A 21,777-nucleotide genomic window follows, 5' to 3' on the forward strand; every position below is an offset into this window, starting at 1 on the left:
ATTTTAGTTTAGAAAATCCAATTACAATAGACTTACAAATGACTAAATTTGTATCTAGATTTACGAAGATTTAAAAATCATATTTCATTAAAATATTTAGGCTAACACTTAGTTTGTTAGTCCCTGCCTTTAGGCGGAGACTTATGTTTTCATATAGCTATTCTGCAATTAGTTTCTACTTGGGAAACAATGCCAGTGTTTTTAACCTATGGTCTAATTTATTTTTATCATTAAACTAATTTATTTCTTCATTTCTACTTTTTCGTGATTGACCCTCGGTATTTTTGCTAGGGGTTTTCAATTTTTTTTAATTTTTTGAAAAAAACAGTCTACACGTGCCTAGCCTTTGGTTCCACTTTTTGCATATTAAACAGTCCACGTGCCATGGCTATGTTTTCACATTTTGCAATCTTTGCTAGACATACTCACTTCATCTATTTTATACCTCTGTAATTTCACCTAAGTTGTTATTATGACAGTCTCTATATTCAAGAACATGCTTTAAGGTCAAGGAAAGAGCAATATGATCTTTAGATTTTGAGATATAGCCATCGACATATCTATATATTTTTTGATCTGAAGCTTCTTTCCAGAATTTCATCCATGATCTCACACAAATAAATCTTGTTCAGTAAATTAGTCTGAGTGTCGTAACCTCTGGATAATGCAGCAGACATTACTCAGCAAAACCTTAAGGAAAACCTATCATTATGTAAATTCCGCCCTCTTACATTTTGTTCCCCTCTGAAAAAATTCAAAAAAAAAATAGAGAACTAAAATCTACCATGTAGAATCATCCGTAAGAGATTCACAGTTTTTGTTTTCGTTTCCATTAAATGGAAACCCTAGTAAACAAAAAAAAGAGAGAAAAATGTGTCTTGCTTATCCTTCCACATTTTGCATACATGTATGCGTCCACGCAAGGACAGATGGCTTCAACAATATTTCTTGATGCTCCCAGTCAAAGAGTTTAGAACATGCCAAAGGAGATTGTAGAGGGATTGAGGTGAGTTGCTTGTCATGGTTTCACCTGGAGTTTTTTTAATATATTTGTACTTAGTGGATCATTTTTCGTTGTGTTTTATTTCTTTCTTAGAGTCTTTCTTTGAATGTTTGCTAATATTTAGACCATGCCAAGATTTTGACACGTTACTTAATTGTTGGAAGTAATCAATTCAATGATATAAATAGTTTAACTGGAGCATTTCTATTGAAATTAAATCCCTCATTTTTAAAAGCCATTATATAGCCACAGAAAAGCCAAATACTAATAACATTAGACCTCTATCATCAGGATATCTATGTTGTCTATTAATTATTAGGTTATTCCTCATTTCATGATCCATGTTTGCTACATCTGCATTTAGAACTCCTAGTTTTGTAGCTGATCTAACTGTTGGCTTTGTATGTGATCTCAACTCTGCACTGGTTCTTGCTATTGGGGGAGTTATATCAAGATTCAAATGTGATTCATGTACATCCCCAATCATCTCTTCTGCTTGCAAATGTTATATAGATGTCACAGTAATTGCATTTGCATGGTCTTCAACCTCAGTTGTTACAGGTTGTGAGGCATCTTGGTTGTTAGTCATAGGACTAAGTTCAGGTGCAAGAGTCGCCTTATTCAACATATATTCATGAATCTATAATGAATAAAAATAGTAAAGCCATTAGACTAAAGAACTAGAAGGTGTGTTACAATATATGCAAAATCATAAACATGAATTCCCAAAAAATGTTACTAAGTCCAAACATAAAATTCAAAAACTACATTAAAACAAACCTCATTAGTTTATGTCGGTCTGAGTTCCCAAACTTTGATGGATGAACTCGGCACTTAATGGCAAGAGCACTCCTTTCTTCCTTACTGTAATCAAGTGACCCAATAGCTCCCTTACGTTTTGTTGGCAAGAATGCAATAATAGCCACCAATGTAGATCAAACAGCGAGAATTTTATTACATTATGAGCAGTGCATAGCAAAACATCAAACATGACGTAACACTTCAACCAGGGACTACATTGTCCAGAAATTAATAGTTATGAATCATTATACCATGTCAAGCATTTGGCGATTGAAGTTTTAGGTTTGTTTCGAAATTTTAAGATCTAAAACAGCTAGTGAACCACACCCATTCCCCTTTAAAACACAAAAACAGAGCAGTTTACATATAATTTCTATTTTTACAAAAGGCAATTTCCCCCAAAGTTATAACACCACAAATACTATTGAAGTTCCATGATTCGACGTGGAGTTTTGATCCTGTTTCGATGTTGCATCATTCACCTCACGTTTTAAATCTTTTGAGTTTCCTGGATGCGACCTGTTTTACCCAAAATCTCTATTGCTTTTGTTTTCTAATTTGTAGTACGTTAACAGGTTGTAGATTAGAGATAAAGAAGTGTGCATCGCATCCAAATTGTGAAAGCCATCGGTGACATAAAGCATAACTTATCTCACCGGGAATAGAGGCTTGGTTTAAGTAGTATAATATAGGTAACTTGAAAAAATAAGCAGCCCGAATATTTTAATACATGGCTTTTATCATTTGCGCAAAAGCTTTTGAAGCCTTGTCCTTAAAGTTTTTGTGCATATTCTGCAATCATGGCATTCCATCGAACCACATTCTTTTGAGGAAATTTGTCAAGCAGTTGGCGTGCATTGTTTTCACTTCCACAGAGTAGTTGCAACTACATCTGACAAAATCCCTCTATCCTTTATGCTTTGATGGAAATCCATACCCTGTTCAAAAACTCCCATTTTTGCAGTCTGGTTTTACACCTGGCAATTGCTTGCATTTTCTTTGAAAGTTTCAAAAGCCTTATTGACAAATCCAATTTGTGCATATCCTCCCTAGATCCTTAAAAAAGTTAATTTAAATTTGCAAATTGTAGTTGTGAATAGCATCAAGCGGTTCAAGCTTTCCACATTTTCCCTACAGACTGATCACAATTAGACGGGCAAACTTATCTATTCGACAGTTGTAAGTTAGAGTTGAGATGAAATAAAACTGACCAAACATTAGTGCAGTTGAAAGTCTAAGTCATTTGATTGTCTCCAGATTGCCAGTTGATTCTACCCTCGCTCCATGACAAATAAATAAGGATATAGCTTAAGCTTCATATCAATGATTATCTGGTTTCTTTTATTTTATTATCAAGTTAAGCTTCATATCAATGATTATCTGGTTTTTTTATTTTATTATTAGCTTAAACCATGTGTTCGACCCTTTCCAACATCTGAATTGGGTCTCATCATATGGTGTTTTCCCATATATGGAAGCAATGGCTAAATTTAGTGGTTTCTGATAAATTGCACAAGTTTAATTCGACTCAAGTACCAATTTTGATTTCCCTTTCATTGGTTTCTGGCTAATTATTTCACCCTTATTAATAAATAGATGTTTCACAACACCATTGTTATTTAAAGTAATAATTTATCTTAATGTTCTCTCAGTCTGCAATTATCACAATATTGTTTTGTTTCTTCCTTCAACAGGTAACAAGAATCTTCTTCAGAAACAGCTCCAAGTATGTTGATGTTTTTGTACAATTTTTTTGTAAGTTCGGTATCTCTTCAATTTCATACCGTGCCTTCTAAGTCTTTTGGGATTCTTGGATCATTTTATTAAATTTTATTTTTTGTAGCTAATTGCAAAAAGGATTTCATCTTTTTTTTCTTGTTGCAAAAAGTGCTTAATCTGTTATACATATGTTTCTCTGAATTGTTAGCCCACTCATTCCGAGGGATAGTTTCAAGGTGTGAAAATTTAGACTATTCACACCTTATACAATATCGGATTTCTCCTCCTTTTTGTTTTGGACATATTTTCTTTCTGTGTTTAAAAGATTTACAATTTAGTTTTTCTTTGCTCATCTAATGGATGCAGTGGCTGAAACTTCTATGATTTGCTTAGGAATTTCTACTGATGTGCTTTACCTATTTCTAGATTTCCCTTTGAAATTTGTATTCTGCTATTTTTTCTTGGATATAGACAATCAGCAAGGCTTCCCTATAATGTTTATCACGTGTATACTAAATTGTAATAAACACAACTTTTTAGCAGCATTTTAGAGAAGATTTAAGTGGGCTGGTCCAAAATTTGCATTAGGATTAGATCAAATTTGTCTGCTGCTTTCATGATATAGTTACATTGGATTACTGGATTTTATTTTACCCTACTGCCTTTGCTCAATCTGGATTTTATAACTTGAAACATGTTAAATGAGGGGGCAATAGCTCATTTTAGTTGGAGCCCAACTTTGTCATGGCTTATTTGATTGGAAGCTAACTACTAAATATAATGCATTCTATTGATAAGGGTTAAATTTATTGGTAAACCTTACCTAATAATTTTTTTATGATGTTTCTATTCAAATGCTAAGTTTTTTGTACTGATATATAAGTGATAAACTACAGTACAACAAAAGAAATCCTTCCGTTCTGAAGTATCCACTAGTATCATTCAACCTGGTTGTCTAGATATATTAAGTTTTAGTTTCAATCTTTGGCATAGATGGTATAGTTAGGCTATCACTCAAATCTGGTACAAGTTTCAAGGTTTGATTTTCTTATTAAATAACTCCTAACTATGCACATCGAGAATGCATAATGAACATTTTTTGAGATGTTCAAAAAAATATTATACATATAATCAGTTAAAATTTGGTGCTAAGGGTATGCTTAATTTAAAGCCTTTTTGTACTGCCAATGTCTGTGCATCATTTAAGGGTTGTTCAATAATCATTAACTTGATTAGTACATGGTTTGTAGCGTCTTATTATGGTATTATTATTAGGATGATTTGCAATTTATTTGGCTTTCTTGATAGCTGAGAAATGACACTGATTTCATTATTTATAGTGTTGTTTAGGATAATTTCTTGATAGCTGAGAAATGACACTGATTTCATTATTTATAGTGTTGTTTAGGGTAATTCGCAGTTTATGTGCTTTCATGGATAGCTGATATTTCTTGGAAAGCTAAGATCTACTTTCATGATCCATTGCTAAAGTCTGAAATTTGATTTTAGTTTCTTCAAAGCAAAAGTATTGAACAGTGATCTAACAGACTAGATTAAAAAGAAATATCCCCATAACGTAAAGATAAATATTGGACAATTCATTTGATTCATAAGATCATAGAATTGCTTCAAAATGTTCACAAACTAGATTATATCATACTACTGCGAAAAGTATTTTAATGTAAGGCTTATTGAAAATACTAGAAACAAAGAGTATTGCATCTTCACCCAAACTAATTAAAACCTTGATAACCACATTACCTTGGATATTCTGGTACAACCACATTTATTACTTTGTCTGCCATCGTAAAACAAACATTGAAATTATATTTGATTTATGACTCTCGAGACTCTTGCAATTGGAGGTCTATTTCATTTCACCTAGAGAAACAAACATTGAAATTATATTTGATTTATGACTCTCGAGACTCTTGCAATTGGAGGTCTATTTCATTTCACCTAGAGAAACGGGACTCGCCTGAACTCGGCGAGTCCCAGTCCGAGTCATGCTCGGCGAGTCCCTAGGACTCGGACTCGGACTCGAGTCTGGCGAGTAAACTCGCCAAACTCGGCGAGTCCCGAGCCCCAAACTCGGCGAGTCTCGAGCCCCAAACTCGACCAGCGTGTAGCCTAAAAGAAGACCCAAAAAAATTAGTTTTGAATGCTTTTTCAAATCCGTTTTTTTTTGTTAATTATCTCCTATCCCTAAAAGCGACCTTCATTTCATTCACTTGCAAAAATAGGAGGAGTAAAGTGAGTTGGGAAGAAAAACAATTGTGCATAGAAAAAAAACAATTGTGCATAGAAGAAAAACCAGCAAGGAGGAAGCTCAAGTTTTCTTCAATTTGTCACATTGGAGCTGCATTGTGTTTGGATTTGGTGCATCAGGAGTTGGATAGGAAGAGTTTGCAGTTCATTTCAAGCTTGTTGTAAGAGGTAAGATTGTTTTTTTGAAGATTATTTTGTTTCTTGTATGCAAAAATTCTATTTTCTATTCATTTATTTTGAAAGTTTTACATTTTCTTTCAAAATATTTTGTATGTTTGTATGTAGCATGTAGTTGTAGTGTTGTACTATGTAAGGTTTGTAAATTTTTTTTTTTAAAAGTAGGGTTTGACAAACCCTACTTTAGTTTTTTTGAATGTATGTATTAATTTTATTTTGTATTTGTAATGTTTTATTGCAGCAAACTTCACTTTATTATTTGTCTCAACTTCAAGTTTCACAAAACTATCCTAAAATGTCTACTTCAGCTTCTAGACCCCCCATTAGAAAGGACCCTGCTTGGAAATATCATGAGGATTTTCCAGGGCAAGGAAAGGGGCAAACAAAATGTACATTTTGCAAAACAATATTCCATGGAGGTATATATAGACTGAAATACCATATTGTTGGTGTGCGTGGACATGATGCCAAACCATGTCTAAAAGCACTCTCTGAGGCCGTACGTGAATGTTATGTAATGGTTGAAGAAATTGAAAGGAAAAAGAAACAAAAGGAGGATCGAGCGGTCATTGGGAGAGAGGCAAATTTAGGAAGAGGGACACAGTTAGGTTGTGTTGGAGACCCTTCTTCCTTACCTTCATATCGTCCCACTCAATTTGCTTCCGCTGGTGCTTCCACTTCTACTTCTATAAGTGGCGGTGCCACCGCCACTTCTCATGCTCCTAGCACTAGTAGTTGTAGTGGGAGTGTTAGCATTGGACCTAGGATTCGTAAATCTAGGTTGGATTCCTTCTTTGTGCCTCGCACTACTCCTGGGTCCCAACCGTCGCTTGAGGGCATGGGTTGGAACAAAGAGGTTCATGATGCTGCTAAAATGGCAGTTGGCAGGTTTTGGACCTATAGCAGTATTCCATTCTTTGTAGCCACGTGAATGTTTTACTAACTTTTATGTTTAATTGCTTTAATTTTTATACTTAACTTATCTCATTGAATTGTTATACTTAACTTATCTCATTGAGTTTATTTGCGACAGGTCTCCTTATTGGCAAGAAATGGTTGATGCCCTTACCATATGCAAGGCGGGGTTCAAAGCCCCTAGTGAGAGTGATTTGAAGGGACCCATTTTGTCTCAAATGGTGAATGATGTGAAGAAGGATTTAGATGAACAACGCCAGATATGGAGCACTAAAGGTTGCACCATCATGACTGATGGTTGGACGGATAGGAGAAATAGAACTCTCCTTAATTTTTATGTTTCTTCCGCAGGTGATTGATTAATTTTAGTTTCATATAGTCTTTAAATTTTTATTTTTTATCTAATGGTTTATTGAATGATCATTGACCTAGCTTTATTTTTTTATTTCAGGGGGCACTGTTTTCATCAAGTCCATTGATGCCTCCGCCCATTGCAAGAATGCCACCTACCTATGTGAGCAGATAGAAGAGGTGATTGATGATGTGGGTGAGGAGAACGTGGTACAGGTGGTGACCGACAGTGCAGCATATTATGTTGCTGCGGATAAACTTTTGATTACAAACTAATTTTGTTTGCAAATTAATTACTATCTTGTAGTTTGTACCTCCATTAATTACAATTTACAATGCAACAAATTATTTTGTTGCAAGTAGACTATTGATGGAGAGGCACCCATCTATAGTTTGGACTCCATGTGTTGCTCATTGCATTGACCTCATGTTGGAGGATATTGGAAAAATCCCATGGGTCAAGAGACATGTAGAAGGGCAAGAAATGTCTGCAAATTTGTATATAATCATTCATGGGTGTTGGCTCTTATGAGACAATACACAGAGCAGAAGGAGTTGCATCGTCCAGGAATCACAAGATTTGCCACAAACTTCCTCACATTGCAATCCATGCTTAGGTCTAAGTCTGCCTTGAGACGTATGATTGTTGGTGAGGAGTGGTCTTCCTCATCCTATGCTACCACCCCTGCAGAGAAAGATATGGCAGACTGCATTTTTTATGAGCAAGACTTTTGGGTCCCTTGTGATGAGATAGTGAAGGTAATTTTTTTATAAATTCTACAATTTAATTTCATGTTTAATAACTTATTATATGTATTCTCTTATTTGCTCATTTTTCTAAATTACACAATATTTTCAATTTTGCAGTTTGTTAAGCCCTTGGTGGTTTTGTTGCAAGTTGCGGATGGAGAGAAGCCCACAATGGGCTATATATATGAGGGCATGGATAGGGCGAAGGAGGGCATCAAATTTGTCTATGGAGGAGATGAGAGCAAGTATGGTCCCATTTGGGAGATCATTGATAGGAGATGGCATCATCAGCGCCATAGGCCCATCCATGCAGCAACCTATTATCTGAATCCGGCATTCCATTTTATCCCTTCTTTCAAGGCTGATGTGGAGGTCCTTAATGGGCTATACTCAATCATGGAGAAGAAGGGACCTGCTAGTACTTCTCAAATAGACCTTATTCGAGAGCTACAGTTGTTCTCAGATCCACAAGGGGAGACCTTCTCTCGTTCTGTCGCCAAAGACAGTAGGACAACTATGATACCAGGTAAAAATAAATTGCAAGGCTTAATTTTAGTTTTATGTATATTGTAACTTGTTAAATGAGTTCATGAGTGAGACTGATTTTATTTATTTTTCTCATTTCAAACTCAGATCATTGGTGGAGCTTTTTTGGCCCAACGACACCAAATATTCAAAAGTTGGCAATTCGGATTTTTAGCCAACCATGCAACGCATCAAGTTGTGAGCGCAATTGGAGTATGTTTGAGCACATACATTCCAAGAGGCGCAATAGATTATCTGTGGAGAAGATGAATGATCCCGTCTTTGTTCACTACAACCTCCGCCTAAGAATGAGAAAGAATGCATTAGTTGACATCTCTCCTATCATTCTAGATGAGGTTGATCTTGAAGCAGAGTGAGCCAATGAGAGTCACACAAATCCTGAGATTCCTGCAGCTGTCTTTAGTGATGATGACACTGATTGGATCAACCATGTAGATATAGAGGCTGAGGCTGTAGCCATGGCAGAGGAGGAGTAGAGAGCACGAGAAGAGACAGGAAATACTGAGACTCAGAATGACACAGTTGTTCCTGATGTTGGTGAGCATGGCATGGTGTCACGGGGAGCGATTATGGCTGCTGAATCATCCAGGACCTACCTTAAACACCTTCGCAGGGGGCTTCCTCTGAGCCATAGGCTTGTAGTTGTATTTACCTTTGGTATTTGTATGAAACATTTGATGATGATCATATGATGACATGGATTTTTTATTCCATGAGTTTTGTAATATTGTATACATTTGACAATATTTATATATCTATGTTTGTTATTTTCTTCAGCTACAATTTGCGTTTATGCTTATGTGATTGATGTATACTTGTGTATGTAATCAAATGAGCCGAGTTTGATGATGTTATTGTGTCTTTAAGGTGTATTCAATAAAGGGTGTCTGAAACATATTTTAAATCTTTAAAAATCTCTAAATTTCTTGAGTTTTTCACTTTCCCGAGTCCAGCCGAGTCTGACGCCGAGTCCCGAGTCCGAGTCCGAGCTGAGTCCGAGTCTCGTTTCTTTGATTTCACCACATTCTCTTGCTATATATATTCTTTATCGTCATTTTTTAAGGTGCTTATGAACTTATCATTGTACATTTTATTCTTTGCGAAATTTTAATAACATCTTCCTTCCCCTTCAATGTAAATGATAGATTTAACTTCATGTTAGGAAGCCCATTACATGCAAGTATTACATTTACTTTGATAAAGCTATTTCATTTTATTGACAGGGACAAATAAGAAATAATCAAAAGCTACATTACTGGGTACTGTCAAGAAGGATCCCATAACTGTACTGATACCGTTCTAGTACTGGTACAGTGGTACCCATAACTGTACTAATATCGTTCTAGTACTGGTACTAGTGCAGATACCTACTCGGTTTTGATATTACCATCCTGGGTAATTTTTCGGATCTCCTTCCATCAATTTGTTGACTCATTGTTTGGTGTGTAGCTCCTAAGCTTGAGCTTGTGATAGTTATAGAACCTTGAACGGATACTAAGCTACTCAAAGATTCAATCAACAAGCCTTTCCTATTGATCTCTGCTATTTTTTTGCATTAGGCAATTGCTTTTTTTTCCATTAGGCAGGGACTCCAGCTGCATTGCAGCTCTTGTTTCATAATAGTTTCAGCTTGAATTGGACTGAATTTGTCTGGGCCGTGAAACCTTTGTGTGCAATATAGATTAATTTACCTAAATTCATTACTTACTTTGTAAATAAAATTTATTTATTGAATATCTCATCTTGCACTTGTTTACAATCTTATGTCTTATGCATTAATTTAGGCAGCAAAGCCACTCATTTAGTGCACCAACTCTTATTAGATTTCAAGTGACCCATTTAAGTACACATCGCTAATTTGTTAGCTCTATTTCCTATTTTGCACAGACAGAAAGTGCACTGAAAAAGGTTGTGCAGTCTGCATCTACATCTGCCAGTTGCATTTGCTTAAAAGTTTCTAAACTCTTTTCAGCAAATCTAATTTGTGTCTAACCTGCAATCATTGCATTCTTTCACACAACACTTTTGAACAGCAGCAATGTGAGATCTGTGCCTAGACTGTGAAGGAGGTGGATGCTATGAAGACCAAAACCAAGGAGATAGAGGAAAACGTGAGACCATGATAAGGTTTAACACTAAAATCATGCACAGGTCTGCTACCACTCGTTCTATCCTGCACGATTTGGAGCTGAAGAAGCATGAGATAACTACTGCTAGTAGGGGAAATTATGATGATATGTATAAATTTCTCACTGCAGATTGGGGAATCTGTTTCCCTAGACTTTGTTCTTCATTCTGTAGTGTGCTTGGCCTGTTGTTTTTTATTAAGTTGTTGCTCATTGTTTTGGCTGTTCTTTGACTTTTAAAGTGCTGTTAATGTGCTGTTTCTGGCCATTTTTTGGCCTGTTTTGATCAGTCCTGGAGGCTTCTTTTGTATAGGGATCAGGACCACTGTTTTCTGCTTAGTCAAAAACATAGCGATCACCATCTGTCTTGTACTAGTATGGTTAAAGCTGAGTTTTATTCAAGAATTTGCGTTCAGTTTTATTTGATAATTTTTTGTTCAGGTGTGATATGGTGGCAACTATCATTAGCTTTGATTGCCTCCAAGAATCTCGAAGAATCATTCAAAATTAATTATACTTTTACTAACTGCCATGTCACTATCATTCTCATGTGGCATGGAAATTTAGATAGGGCAATTGTTGTGGAATGGAGCCAATCTTGTCTGCCTTTGATTAAATTGGGAAAGAAGCCGTGCAGTGAGCTTCTCATTCCTTGTGAATTTGTCCCCTTTTTACATTGCCTTGGTCTGGGTGGGTTCTAGAGAGTCTGATGACTGTGTTACGGGGGCTGCAATTGTGATCTACTGTTGTAAACCTAGCAGAGCATACTGCATAGTATTCGGAATATGTAAGAGCGTATTTTGTCCTTAAGACTATGGTCTATGTGTTAGTTTAGTGGGATTAATATCTTGTTATTCCATGTTTAGATTAGCGGGAGATTATGTCATTGTAATCAGATTTCCTTCCTCACGAGCATAAATTGTAGGAAAACCCTAGGCAATGAATATTTTTGTTTTGGTATCAATTTAATATGAGCTGTCATTAAACCTTTTTATGTGAATTCAGCCAGATTTGCAGGTGTAAAAACAACTGGGATTTGCAGGTTGCCCTGTTTTTATTTTTGCATTTCTGAACCAGTTAACATTTCACTGATCGTTCTTCTTGTTTTCTTGGAATGCAGCTGTTATGACAGGTATGGTTATAACCTCAGCTTGAGTGAGGCTACAAGAAATTAAAAAATTGGAAGTGCCTCACTGAAGTCCCTGTTTTAGTCTTATGGTGTGGATTTACATTTACAAGTAAAATTGATTTGTGTAAGAATATGTCAGGCAATCTTCATTTTAATGCATCCACAACTAATTAAATATCTGGTCAGAGATCACTTGTTGAGTTCATCTGGGATGCAGATTCCTTCCATTAAAATTGTTATATGCAAGAGGTGGTTTTAAGCAGAAGCAACTCTTACCTTCCAACATTAATAAGGTGTATCAATAAATAATTTCACGTGTAAAAGATTACTGTTTGAGGAAGGAACCAAAAGCTTGAAGGATTAGAGAAAGTTTTTAATTGAAATCCAGGTTGATGAGTGCAACTTCTCGAACTCGGGAATTCTTATTAGTTGTAATTGGTTGAGTGTGTGACAAGACAATACATGGTTTTGAGACCACAAGAAGCAGGGTAGGCTTTGCTTCTGCAATAAGAACAGTAGTTCATATTCCACCAACTTTAAATCGGTTTGAAATGCTAGGAAGCTTTCTTCCCACCTCCTCACTTGGCTATCACCTAATGTTCTTTTGGGAATTAAACATGTAACAATGTAAGCCATATGTGGCAGTATGGGTAATGCAGGCCAAGTGTATGACAAAATATCTGAAATTATCTTTAGATTTGTCAAATTACCTCTGCAAAAGGAAGGCGTATACTATATATATATCTGTCAAATTACCTTTGCATAAAGAAGGTATTACCCTAGATCTGAAGAATTACCTTTGCAAAAGAAATGCATGCATGTGATGCTTAAGAACTATTGAAGAGAGCAAGCAGATTTGAGGTCATGTAATCAGAGTAAAAGATGTTTTTGGGGAAAACTATGTTATGGGAATGCATGCCAAGTGCAGCACCATGAAACTTGTCTATAATTTTTATAAAAGTGGTGTTTTTGCAGCATCAAATTATGTGATGACTTTTTGGGATTCAATTGCATAGTTTTGAACCAATTGACATCAACCCATATTTCTGAAATAAGTGGTTCAAAAGAGCTCACCTTGCATAACCATAAATGATACACTAAGCATGTAGTTGGTTTAGTCCTTGAGAATGAGGATGTGATGTGTCCTTGCCTTATTGAGTGACAATAGATGACATGGCATCCCGTAATATGCCTTTGGGAGTACTTGTTGAGGGACTTCATTTTTTTGGAAATCACCTTTGCAAAGAGTTTTGGATAAGCTTTGGGAGAGAGAACAATTTGCCTTAATTCGAAGTCCTAGTATATATCCCTTTTTGTTCTTTATAAGTATGCATTAAAAATGATTGTTTATAAAATTTCATGTATTTCTCATTGTCAGTATATATGGTATTGTAATGTGATGTCCTTGCGTTTCTTTTCAAATGAAGTGTGTTTTTGTGTGATCCTTTCTATTGGCCACCTCACTTGGGAGAGAGCGTCAATACATATGATGGAAAGGGGGATAGAAGCCAAAGCTTAATAGTATGGATGGGGTTTGTTTGGAACAAGAAAAATGGTTTTCACATTCTTGCTGGGGAAAGGAGTAGTTTTTTTCTTGAGATAGGGCTTGTTGGGAACAACTAGTTTAGTCATATCACCATCTTTGGAGGGATAAGTTTATGGGTTGTGTTTTACACATGCTTTGGAATTGATGATGGAAAGGGGGATAGAAGCCAAAGTTTAACAGTATGAATGGGATTTGTTTGGAACAAGAAAAATGGTTGTCATTTTCTTGTTGGGGAAACAACTGTCACATTCTTGATGGGGAAACAGGGAGTTTTTTTTCAATAGGGCTTGTTTGGAACAAGTAGTTTAGTCATATCACTGTCTTTGGAGGGATAAGTTTTTGGGTTGTGTTTCACATGAGCTTTGAAATTGATCATGGAGTTGGGAGTATACAATAAATTCTTAATTTTATGTATGATGAGGTTCCCTTGCTTCCCCTCTTTCCAAGGTGAGGTTGGAAAAACTACCTTTCTAATAGTGGCTAAGGAAGCATTCTAAAAAGAATTGTGTGAATACACTAATAAAGTGGCATTTAACCTTATTTGCATAATTTTTACTTTGCACATGCTTCATTCCCCTTGGTTTGGGTGTGCAATGATGCCCATGGCAAGGTGGTGAGCTTGTTGCATGTTGGCTATTATTTGGAATCTTGAAGATTGGAGTTCAAGGCTTTTTTCTGTTTCTTTAAGAGTGGTGTTCTTTTGGGTGAGAGATTAATATAAGATTTATTGGATTAAATTTCATCATTGTAATTGGTGTTAAGTCTTTGCAAAAGAGCTATGTATGGTGTCCAAGATGTGTATTGTAGTCCACCATTGGTTACATTAAGGACCATTTTAATCATTTACTTGTGTGTGTTTGCAATTCGACATTTTTGTTGTTAAAATTAAGGTGCCATCTACCTTGTAAATCTCATGTCATATTGCATGGTTCCGACATTCTTGGAAAATGTCCTAAGGCACTTAGGGTCTATTGGGAAAATAATCTGTGATCTTTATTCTCACTAGGGTGGGACTCCACTAGTAGTGGTAAAGGTGGGTTGTGAACACAATTTTTTTTATTGTTTTCCCCACATGTGGATGCCTAGACTAGGATAATTAATGATACAAGAAGTGGACGCTTGGAAGAGGCAACGGGTGTCTCTTGGTTATCCATCACTTATTCCATTTAATGAAATGTTTATCTTATATGTTTGGGCACCCAAGTTGGAGGGAAAGTATTAGGCCAAAATTGGTGTCCTTTCAACTTTCGTGGAGGTAATTTGAGGGTTGGGGATGTTTAGAATGAAGAATCTTCTTTGGACACCTTGTTTGGTGGTTTTGGAGCTCTTACCATTCAATATAAACAACTCTTTTGGATGCAGAATATATGAGGAACATTTGATTGTTATAATTTCCCCTTTGGGAATATACTCTATTTTTGCCAAAACTAACAATTCCAATGATACAACTTTAAAATTACATAATTGCAATTAAACTTAGAGAAGACTCTAATTAATTAACATCACGTAAATAATTCCCTATTAAGAACACAATATCCTAAATGTATTTGGATCCATTTCATAGATTATTTCCAATAGTTAACCATATTAGGAATTTCATGGGAAAGTATGGTAGGGCGCTTGGAGATTGTCCTCCACAACTAAGCCCAAGAGCGTGAAATGACCATCCAAGTCATTTCAACCCCTTGGCCCACAAGTAACCAACTTGGGGTGGTCTACTTAATTGACAGAACAAGGACTGTTGCATCTCCTTGACATGTTTCCTCACTAATCCCAGATATGATTGCTTGTAGGAAAGTCAAATGAATAATTACTAATCCTAATATTCTTGATGAATTGGCAAGTTAATTAAATATATAAATTTTGTTCTTTACCAGATTCACAAGTTAATAAATATTAGATTCAAACATGTGACATTCCAATCACTTCAGAAATATAATAGTCTGTTGTATCTTACTACCTTATAATTCAAATGTCTTTGCCTTATTAATCAAATCAGATTTGTTTCCATCGATCTTGACCCTTTTATGTTGCATCTCCTTGACATGTTTCCTCGCTAATCCCAGATATGATTGCTTGTAGGAAAGTCAAATGAATAATTACTAATCCTAAGATTCTTGATGAATTGGCAAGTTAATTAAATATATAAATTTTGTTCTTTACCAGATTCACAAGTTAATAATTATTAGATTCAAACATGTGCAATTCCAATCACTTCAGAAATATAATAGTCTGTTGTATCTTACTACCTTATAATTCAAATGTCTTTGACTTATCATTCAAATCAGATTTGTTTCCATCGATCTTGACCCTTTTATGGATAACTTCCTTGGGTGGAGTGTTTCTCCTTTGATACATTCAATTGGGATGGAGTCACACATCTTCATCTCACCATTTTCCTTTCAAGAGTTACAAGTTTTCATCCTATGCTAATTGATGATGTTAAAGATAAACCACAATAATTATCCTAAATTAATCTCAGTTGGCCACTACTGATAATTATTTTTGCTTAGCTTAGTCCACTCTTTTCTCAACATTTTTTTTTCTTTTAAGTAGTCGATGATCTCTCTTAAATTAGGTTGGCCCTCCATTACATTTATTGCTACCTTTGTTTTAGACTAGTTGGCTCCCTTCATATAGTTAATCACTGCCATCTTTCCTTGAGTTGCCCTCATAATCTAATTCTTTTTTCCTTGAGTCGGTCCTATCTTTTATTTAATTTAGTTGACCAGGTTTATCATTTATAATTGTCTATGTCTAGATTTGATTAAGGTTGTGGTTGGTCAAGTGGGAGCATAACAGTTTGCCCTTCCCAAGATTGCTTGTCCCCAAGCGGTGGTGTTTTTAATGTTGCTAACCATATCTCTTGCAATGTAAGTGTCCCAAACCAACCCTTGGAAATTCACACGAAATTTGTTATCTTTATATACTCCTCCTAATGCAATTAGCTTCAACGGCGCAACTCTAATATTACCCTAAGTTGCAATTTTGAACTACAATAAGTTTTTCCCTTTACTTAAAAGTGAGGTATCTCAATAATTTAAGATAAGTTTTCTCTCATCCTTAGGAGGGAAGAACATATGATCACCAATCGAAAAATTGATTTCTCTCTTGTATTGGTAAGGGACACATTTGGTGGATCTAAGTTAAGATACTCATGTCCTCTGTCAATAAAACAAGACAATTAACTGATAGCTTTAGTAAACCCTTCTACAAACATAGTCCTTCCATTCTTTGGCAGGAAATTCTTATACATGGTTTTAATGCAATTTTGAAATAGTTTTCAATGGTGGAAAGTAGAAAGTGATTAGGGTTACATTTGCTGGCTATTTTAGCCCTACATCTATCCAAGAATGAGTAGAGGTGCTATTGTGCCCTAGCCTCATTAATTCAATGAAGCAGAATGCCATGATAGCCAATATTAATGCAAAGAATTAAATCTTAGAGAGGTCAATTTTTCATGCCATTTTGATCAATCTATTATTAAATTTCATAGGGTGTTTATCAATGCACAATTTTATTGGGCAGGGTAAATAATACATTACTCTGCTGCTTCATCTGCTACCAGATATGTAAAAAAATAAATAAAAATAAATAAAAACTTTACAAAGAATTACCTGGAAGAGGGAATTTGATCTCATTTGGTTGCTATTTTCTGATCCTCCGTTTTGCCTCTTCATCTTTTACCATCCAGAATGTGAAAAACGAAAAAACAAAATAATAGATAAAAATCAGGAACAGATGGACCAGGGAGTTTTCAAAGTTATATATTGTTCATAAACGTGATTAACGCGGAACAAATCAAAACAATAAATGATCTATGACAGTAAATTAGTTATGTATTAGCTTACAAATTTTGAATTCGAACATGTATGTCCATATTTGATGCCGATTCGTTGAACGAAGCTATAAGAGGTATTTAATTCCAGGGTTTGAACCTTAAGTCACAGGTTCGAATCTCGATATGGCTGAAGAATTCAGAGAAGAGAAAACCGAGGATTTACTTTCAACGCCTACTACTCCGCTGGATCGGCCTGTGAGAGAAAAGAATCCTGTAAAAACCTTTGATCCTTCCACCATTAGGGATAGCCCCAGAGAATTCATCATTGAACAGGGCAAAGGCACACAGCTTAAGAACATTCCAAGTGTGGCATATAAACTATCCAAGCTCACCAGAGGTGATGAAATGCTGGCAATCATTCACAATCTTCTTTACGGAAGGCGCGGAAAGGCTCATCATTTTAAGAGGAATGTTTTGCAGGTTTCAGGGTTTGTTTGGGGTGAAGAAGAGGAGAATAAACTCAAGGGAAAATTGAAATTGAAGGATAAGCTCGAAAAGATGAAGAAAAATGATTTGTGGAGGGTCTGTGATGTAATTGAACGACCAGATATGAGAGCGAGAACCAACCCTGACATCCTGTGGTTGCGATGGTCCCACTATAGATAGGGCTCTCGACCGCCTTAAAACCCCGCCTCCCCCTCTTCTAGAGTATTATGATCTTGGTGATCGAGATCGGCCCTACAAATATTTCTGCGATGCGATCGAGGCGCAGGGTTCATCGGTGGATGGAACTTGCCGTTTCGACGGGGGCCCCCGAGAATGGCAACGTCTACCCAGCCCCCAAAATTGCACCCATCTCGACGTGAAATTTAAAATTTGCTGCTTCAGAAACTATTTCATAAAAGAAACTTACAAGTGAAATGCAATATTAAGATCAATGTAAGTTTGGAAATATTAATATAAAATATTTAATATTAATGTAGTAAAAAATGTAAAGTTAAATATGAAATACTAAATAAAAAGATATAGAATGTAAAAATATAAAATATAAGTGTAAAAATATAAAACATAATGTAAATTGTAAAATTTAAGTAAATATCAAATATAAGAGATAATATTATTTTTAATAAAATTGGTCTTTATAATTATTAAAAAAAAACTAAAATAAAAAAAAATGAAAAATGGAATAGAAACAATAAAATTTCATGTTAAATATTAGATCTACAATATAAATATAGAGTTAAAAAAATAGTAAAAAATAAAATACAAAAAATATAAAGGTTATTCTAACTAAAATACGTAAATATAATACACATAATTTTAAAAAATATATATATCTATAAATATATATAATTGAAAACATAAAAGTAAAAATAAAAATTATAAAAATAGAGATCAACAATTTTTTATAAAGCTAACAAAATTAAATATAATATTACTTGATATTATAGATTTGCAGTGTACTATATATAGAATATGTAGTCATGAATAAAATAAATTTGATTGTGTAATTATCAAATATCAAATCATTTATCATTTATAGCATGTAATTATATAAAAGTATTTTAGAAATACGACATTATTTATTATAAATTAATTATATTTTTTATCTGCATATTTTACTAATGTTTTGAATTGTGTTGCAATTTGGAATGAAGGCGATCTTGTGATTCTGAGCTGGAGGGTCGTACCTCAGCAGTGGTGGTGGAGAAGGTCTCCCTCCTCCACGTGGTTTGATTTCCTTTTTCTCTATGCTTTATTTCATCTGCTTCATTTAATTTCGTTCTTCATTTACTTTTGTGTATTCCTTGTTGTTCGCTCATGCGATTTCCCTTAGTCTTAATGGAGGTGGATTCTGATGGTGTGTTTATTGCACCTACCCTGCCTATTTCTTCCCAACCTTCTCTGCAACCAAGGAAAACATTTAGTGAGGTTGTGGCTAGGGCTTCGTTTGCAATCTCTGAGAATGTGAAGTTTATTGCCGCCGATGGAGATGGAGGAGCGAATCCAGAAGGTATGGACCTTGGCTTCAACTCTAGCTCTACCTCCATTTCGCCTAATGAATCCATGGCTAATGAAATAGCTTTAGAGAAGAATCTAGACTAAAAGATACTGCCATCATGTTTGCTTGTGTCGATGTTGAAAAATATGCTCGAAAATTCATGGATGACTAGTTGCACAATTATTGGAATTTAAAATTAGGTTTTCGGATCTCTTTCTGTAGACAAATACAGAAAGGGATGTTTGTGACCTTCTTTAATAATCATGAAATGCAGCTTGAAGTTCTTAAAAAACTCTACTGGAATGTGGGGAAAACGTCCTTTCGTGCCCTCGGTTGGACCACAGATGCTATTTCAAACGAAATCCTAGCTCTCTCATGCCCTCGATGGGTCTTAATAAAGAACATCCCTCCCTTCTTGTGGCGTTTTATCCCCCAGATTATGGAACCTATCAGTAAAATCATTCTCATGGACGATTCCTCTCGACTCGTACCGCACCTAGATGTTAGGGTTCTTATTTCTATTAAACCTAGAATCGACCTTTCTAAAGTTCTTGACCTAAACATTGAAGGAGATTTCTTCTCCTGCCCTACTGAAATCCTAGGGGGTTTGAATGTGTGCTTCCTCTGCAAAAAAGAGGGCCATTTACGCAAAGATTGTCCGATTGTCAGTAGGAAAAAAGTGGGGAATGATACTCGGAGGAATCACTCAAATGTGAAGAATCCTCCTTTAAACCCTGATATTCCTTCCGCTTCCATGACCCAACCCGGCACTAGTGACAATATTGCAGTGAACGGAGTTGCTCCCGTTGTTGACACTTGCCCAAATTTTGGGCTATTTATGGCGGCACCACCCCCCCATTCTCCGATTGGAGTAGCTTTGGAATAGATAGAGAATGATCAACAGGAAAGTTTCCAGGTTGTCACTAGCAAATCTAAGAAGCGTAGAAGGAAAAATGAGCAACAGTTAGCCATTGAAAGAATTAGATCTACTAATCATGTTGTGAACCCTTTTCAGGGTAGCAAGAAGGATACCCCCCCTATGGATCATGAAAATAGCTCCTTGGTTAAGTCCATTGTCAAAAGTTTTGAGAGTTCTGATAGATGCAGTGATGATTTTAATGTTGGAGGTGGCCCAATGAGGACCCTGCATTCTAATAGACTATCTGTTGAGCTCATCCCTACTGTTTCCACCTCCTACATTAGAACCACTACTGATTCTAACGGGAGTCTGCCTCCTAAATTATTTAGATAAATTGGGGATGATGCTATGATCCAAGTCATTACTGTTGATAATAGTGGTTCTAGAAATTATGTTTTTTTTCTCTCCTAACGTTTCCTCCACAAAAGTGCCCTGGATGGTGATGAATGAAACCCCTGTCCAACTGAGCCACACCATGGAATCCCAAACTAGTGATATCTCTCAAGGTGAAGATGACTCTGGTGATGATCAAGATGATCACACCGGGGGTATTGCCCACATTGCTATACAAACAAACATAATAATGTCTTAGTATATACAAAAAATAACAAAAATGATGTAATTGTATAAAAGAAAAAATTGAATAATTTGACAAAATTACCTATACGACCCTCATCATGGCTCCAAGTTTTTTGAAAATAATCAATGAATTTCTTCTCTTCTTTGAATTCCTCCATGAATTTTTTTATTGACTAAGTAGTGATATCTTCTTTATCACTCTATGTATACATTATTTCACCCAATCTATCAAACATTTTTATTCCATTATCCTTATTGTTGACATACCTAGATTGTAAAAGACAATATTAACCAATAGATTTCAAACATGCAATCTTCTACATAATTTAATCAAATATTGACTTACCTGTACACATTTTTCAACCATGCTTTGCATACATGCCAAATGCATAGAAGTACTCGACAATCAAAGGATAATCTACAAGTTACATTAAAGAAGATGATAAGTAGAATTCTAACAAAATGAATTGTGAACTTGAAATTGCTTTAAATTGTAAATTATTAAAAGATATATTCTTACAAAATAAATACCAAGTAATTATGATAAGTTGAATTTACTTTAAATATAGAGAGTAAGGGTAAGAAAATCCCGATGGCTTCAATCTTAGCACTGGCATCATCTGTCATGAATGCATTGACATGTCAGTCTTCTTTATATTGCTTCCCTCGTTTATAAACTTTTGTTAGCCACTCGTTTATATCCTCAACTTTATTTATTGAGGATATGGCCCATGCAATAGGTACACCAGCCTCTTGTTCATCAAAAACAAGCAAGGTATATAGCTGATACTGCACATAAGTATATCATTGTTAAACTAATATATTTACTCAAGTCAAATAAATGATCAAATTAAAATTCATAAATATAAACAACATGCTTCCACTTACACCATATTTATTTGTTGAGAATGTTGAATCCATTGCAATGATTGAGTTGTGAGAATGTTTAACCATCATTTCTTGCATCCATGGTGTTTGGATGCCTATGATAAAAGGAACATTATCTATGTTGTTTGGTCTTTTGTAGTAGAAGAAGTTATCACTTTCTTGTGCGTGCCACAAGCTGACACTTATTGCATCATCTTCATTCTTTTTATATCAAATGGAGCGCACTCTTTTCCATGCATTCAATACATCTTTTCTTAATAAACATGCATCTCTCTTA

The 21,777-nt window shown here is 35.3% G+C and overlaps 1 protein-coding gene and 1 long non-coding RNA gene across 7 annotated transcripts; one reads left to right on the forward strand and one right to left on the reverse strand.

Annotated features, from left to right (window-relative positions):
• Nucleotides 1-423: 423 nt before the first annotated feature.
• On the forward strand, nucleotides 424-9,306 carry LOC131078829 (uncharacterized). Of its 5 annotated transcripts, XM_058016617.2 has the most exons (7): nucleotides 424-1,006; nucleotides 5,767-5,959; nucleotides 6,210-6,895; nucleotides 7,002-7,234; nucleotides 7,335-7,993; nucleotides 8,102-8,510; nucleotides 8,618-9,306. In XM_058016617.2, exons 3-5 carry the CDS (start codon nucleotides 6,264-6,266, stop codon nucleotides 7,508-7,510), a joined length of 1,041 nt encoding a protein of 346 aa, XP_057872600.2. In that variant the 5' UTR covers nucleotides 424-1,006; nucleotides 5,767-5,959; nucleotides 6,210-6,263; the 3' UTR covers nucleotides 7,511-7,993; nucleotides 8,102-8,510; nucleotides 8,618-9,306. The 5 variants fall into 5 exon arrangements, with proteins under 5 accessions (XP_057872600.2, XP_057872597.2, XP_057872599.2 ...); XM_058016614.2 differs by lacking the exons at nucleotides 5,767-5,959; nucleotides 6,210-6,895 and adding an exon at nucleotides 3,499-3,559 and having other exon boundaries at nucleotides 436-1,006; XM_058016616.2 differs by lacking the exons at nucleotides 5,767-5,959; nucleotides 6,210-6,895 and adding an exon at nucleotides 3,499-3,530 and having other exon boundaries at nucleotides 436-1,006.
• LOC131078830 (uncharacterized) lies at nucleotides 1,288-17,986 on the reverse strand. 2 transcript variants are annotated; one of them, XR_009370116.1, is made up of 4 exons: nucleotides 17,183-17,986; nucleotides 16,949-17,011; nucleotides 1,784-1,867; nucleotides 1,288-1,643 (listed from the first exon to the last, which is right to left on the reverse strand). It is a non-coding gene; the product is annotated as an uncharacterized LOC131078830 (long non-coding RNA). The 2 variants fall into 2 exon arrangements; XR_009370117.1 differs by having other exon boundaries at nucleotides 1,784-1,893.
• Between the last annotated feature and the right edge of the window lie 3,791 nt (nucleotides 17,987-21,777).

This window comes from Cryptomeria japonica, chromosome 2 (genome assembly GCF_030272615.1).
Source record: "Cryptomeria japonica chromosome 2, Sugi_1.0, whole genome shotgun sequence".
Taxonomy (NCBI): Eukaryota; Viridiplantae; Streptophyta; class Pinopsida; order Cupressales; family Cupressaceae; genus Cryptomeria; species Cryptomeria japonica.

Excerpts from the sequence above, each read along its gene's own strand:
- LOC131078829 (XM_059216011.1), top strand. The coding sequence starts at position 6,165 with ATGTATGTATTAATTTTATTTTGTATTTGTAATGTTTTATTGCAGCAA. Across the intron at positions 6,896-7,001 it reads ATTCCATTCTTTGTAGCCAC|GTCTCCTTATTGGCAAGAAA; the intron begins GTGAATGTTTTA and ends TATTTGCGACAG. Across the intron at positions 7,235-7,334 it reads TTTTTATGTTTCTTCCGCAG|GGGGCACTGTTTTCATCAAG; the intron begins GTGATTGATTAA and ends TTTTTATTTCAG.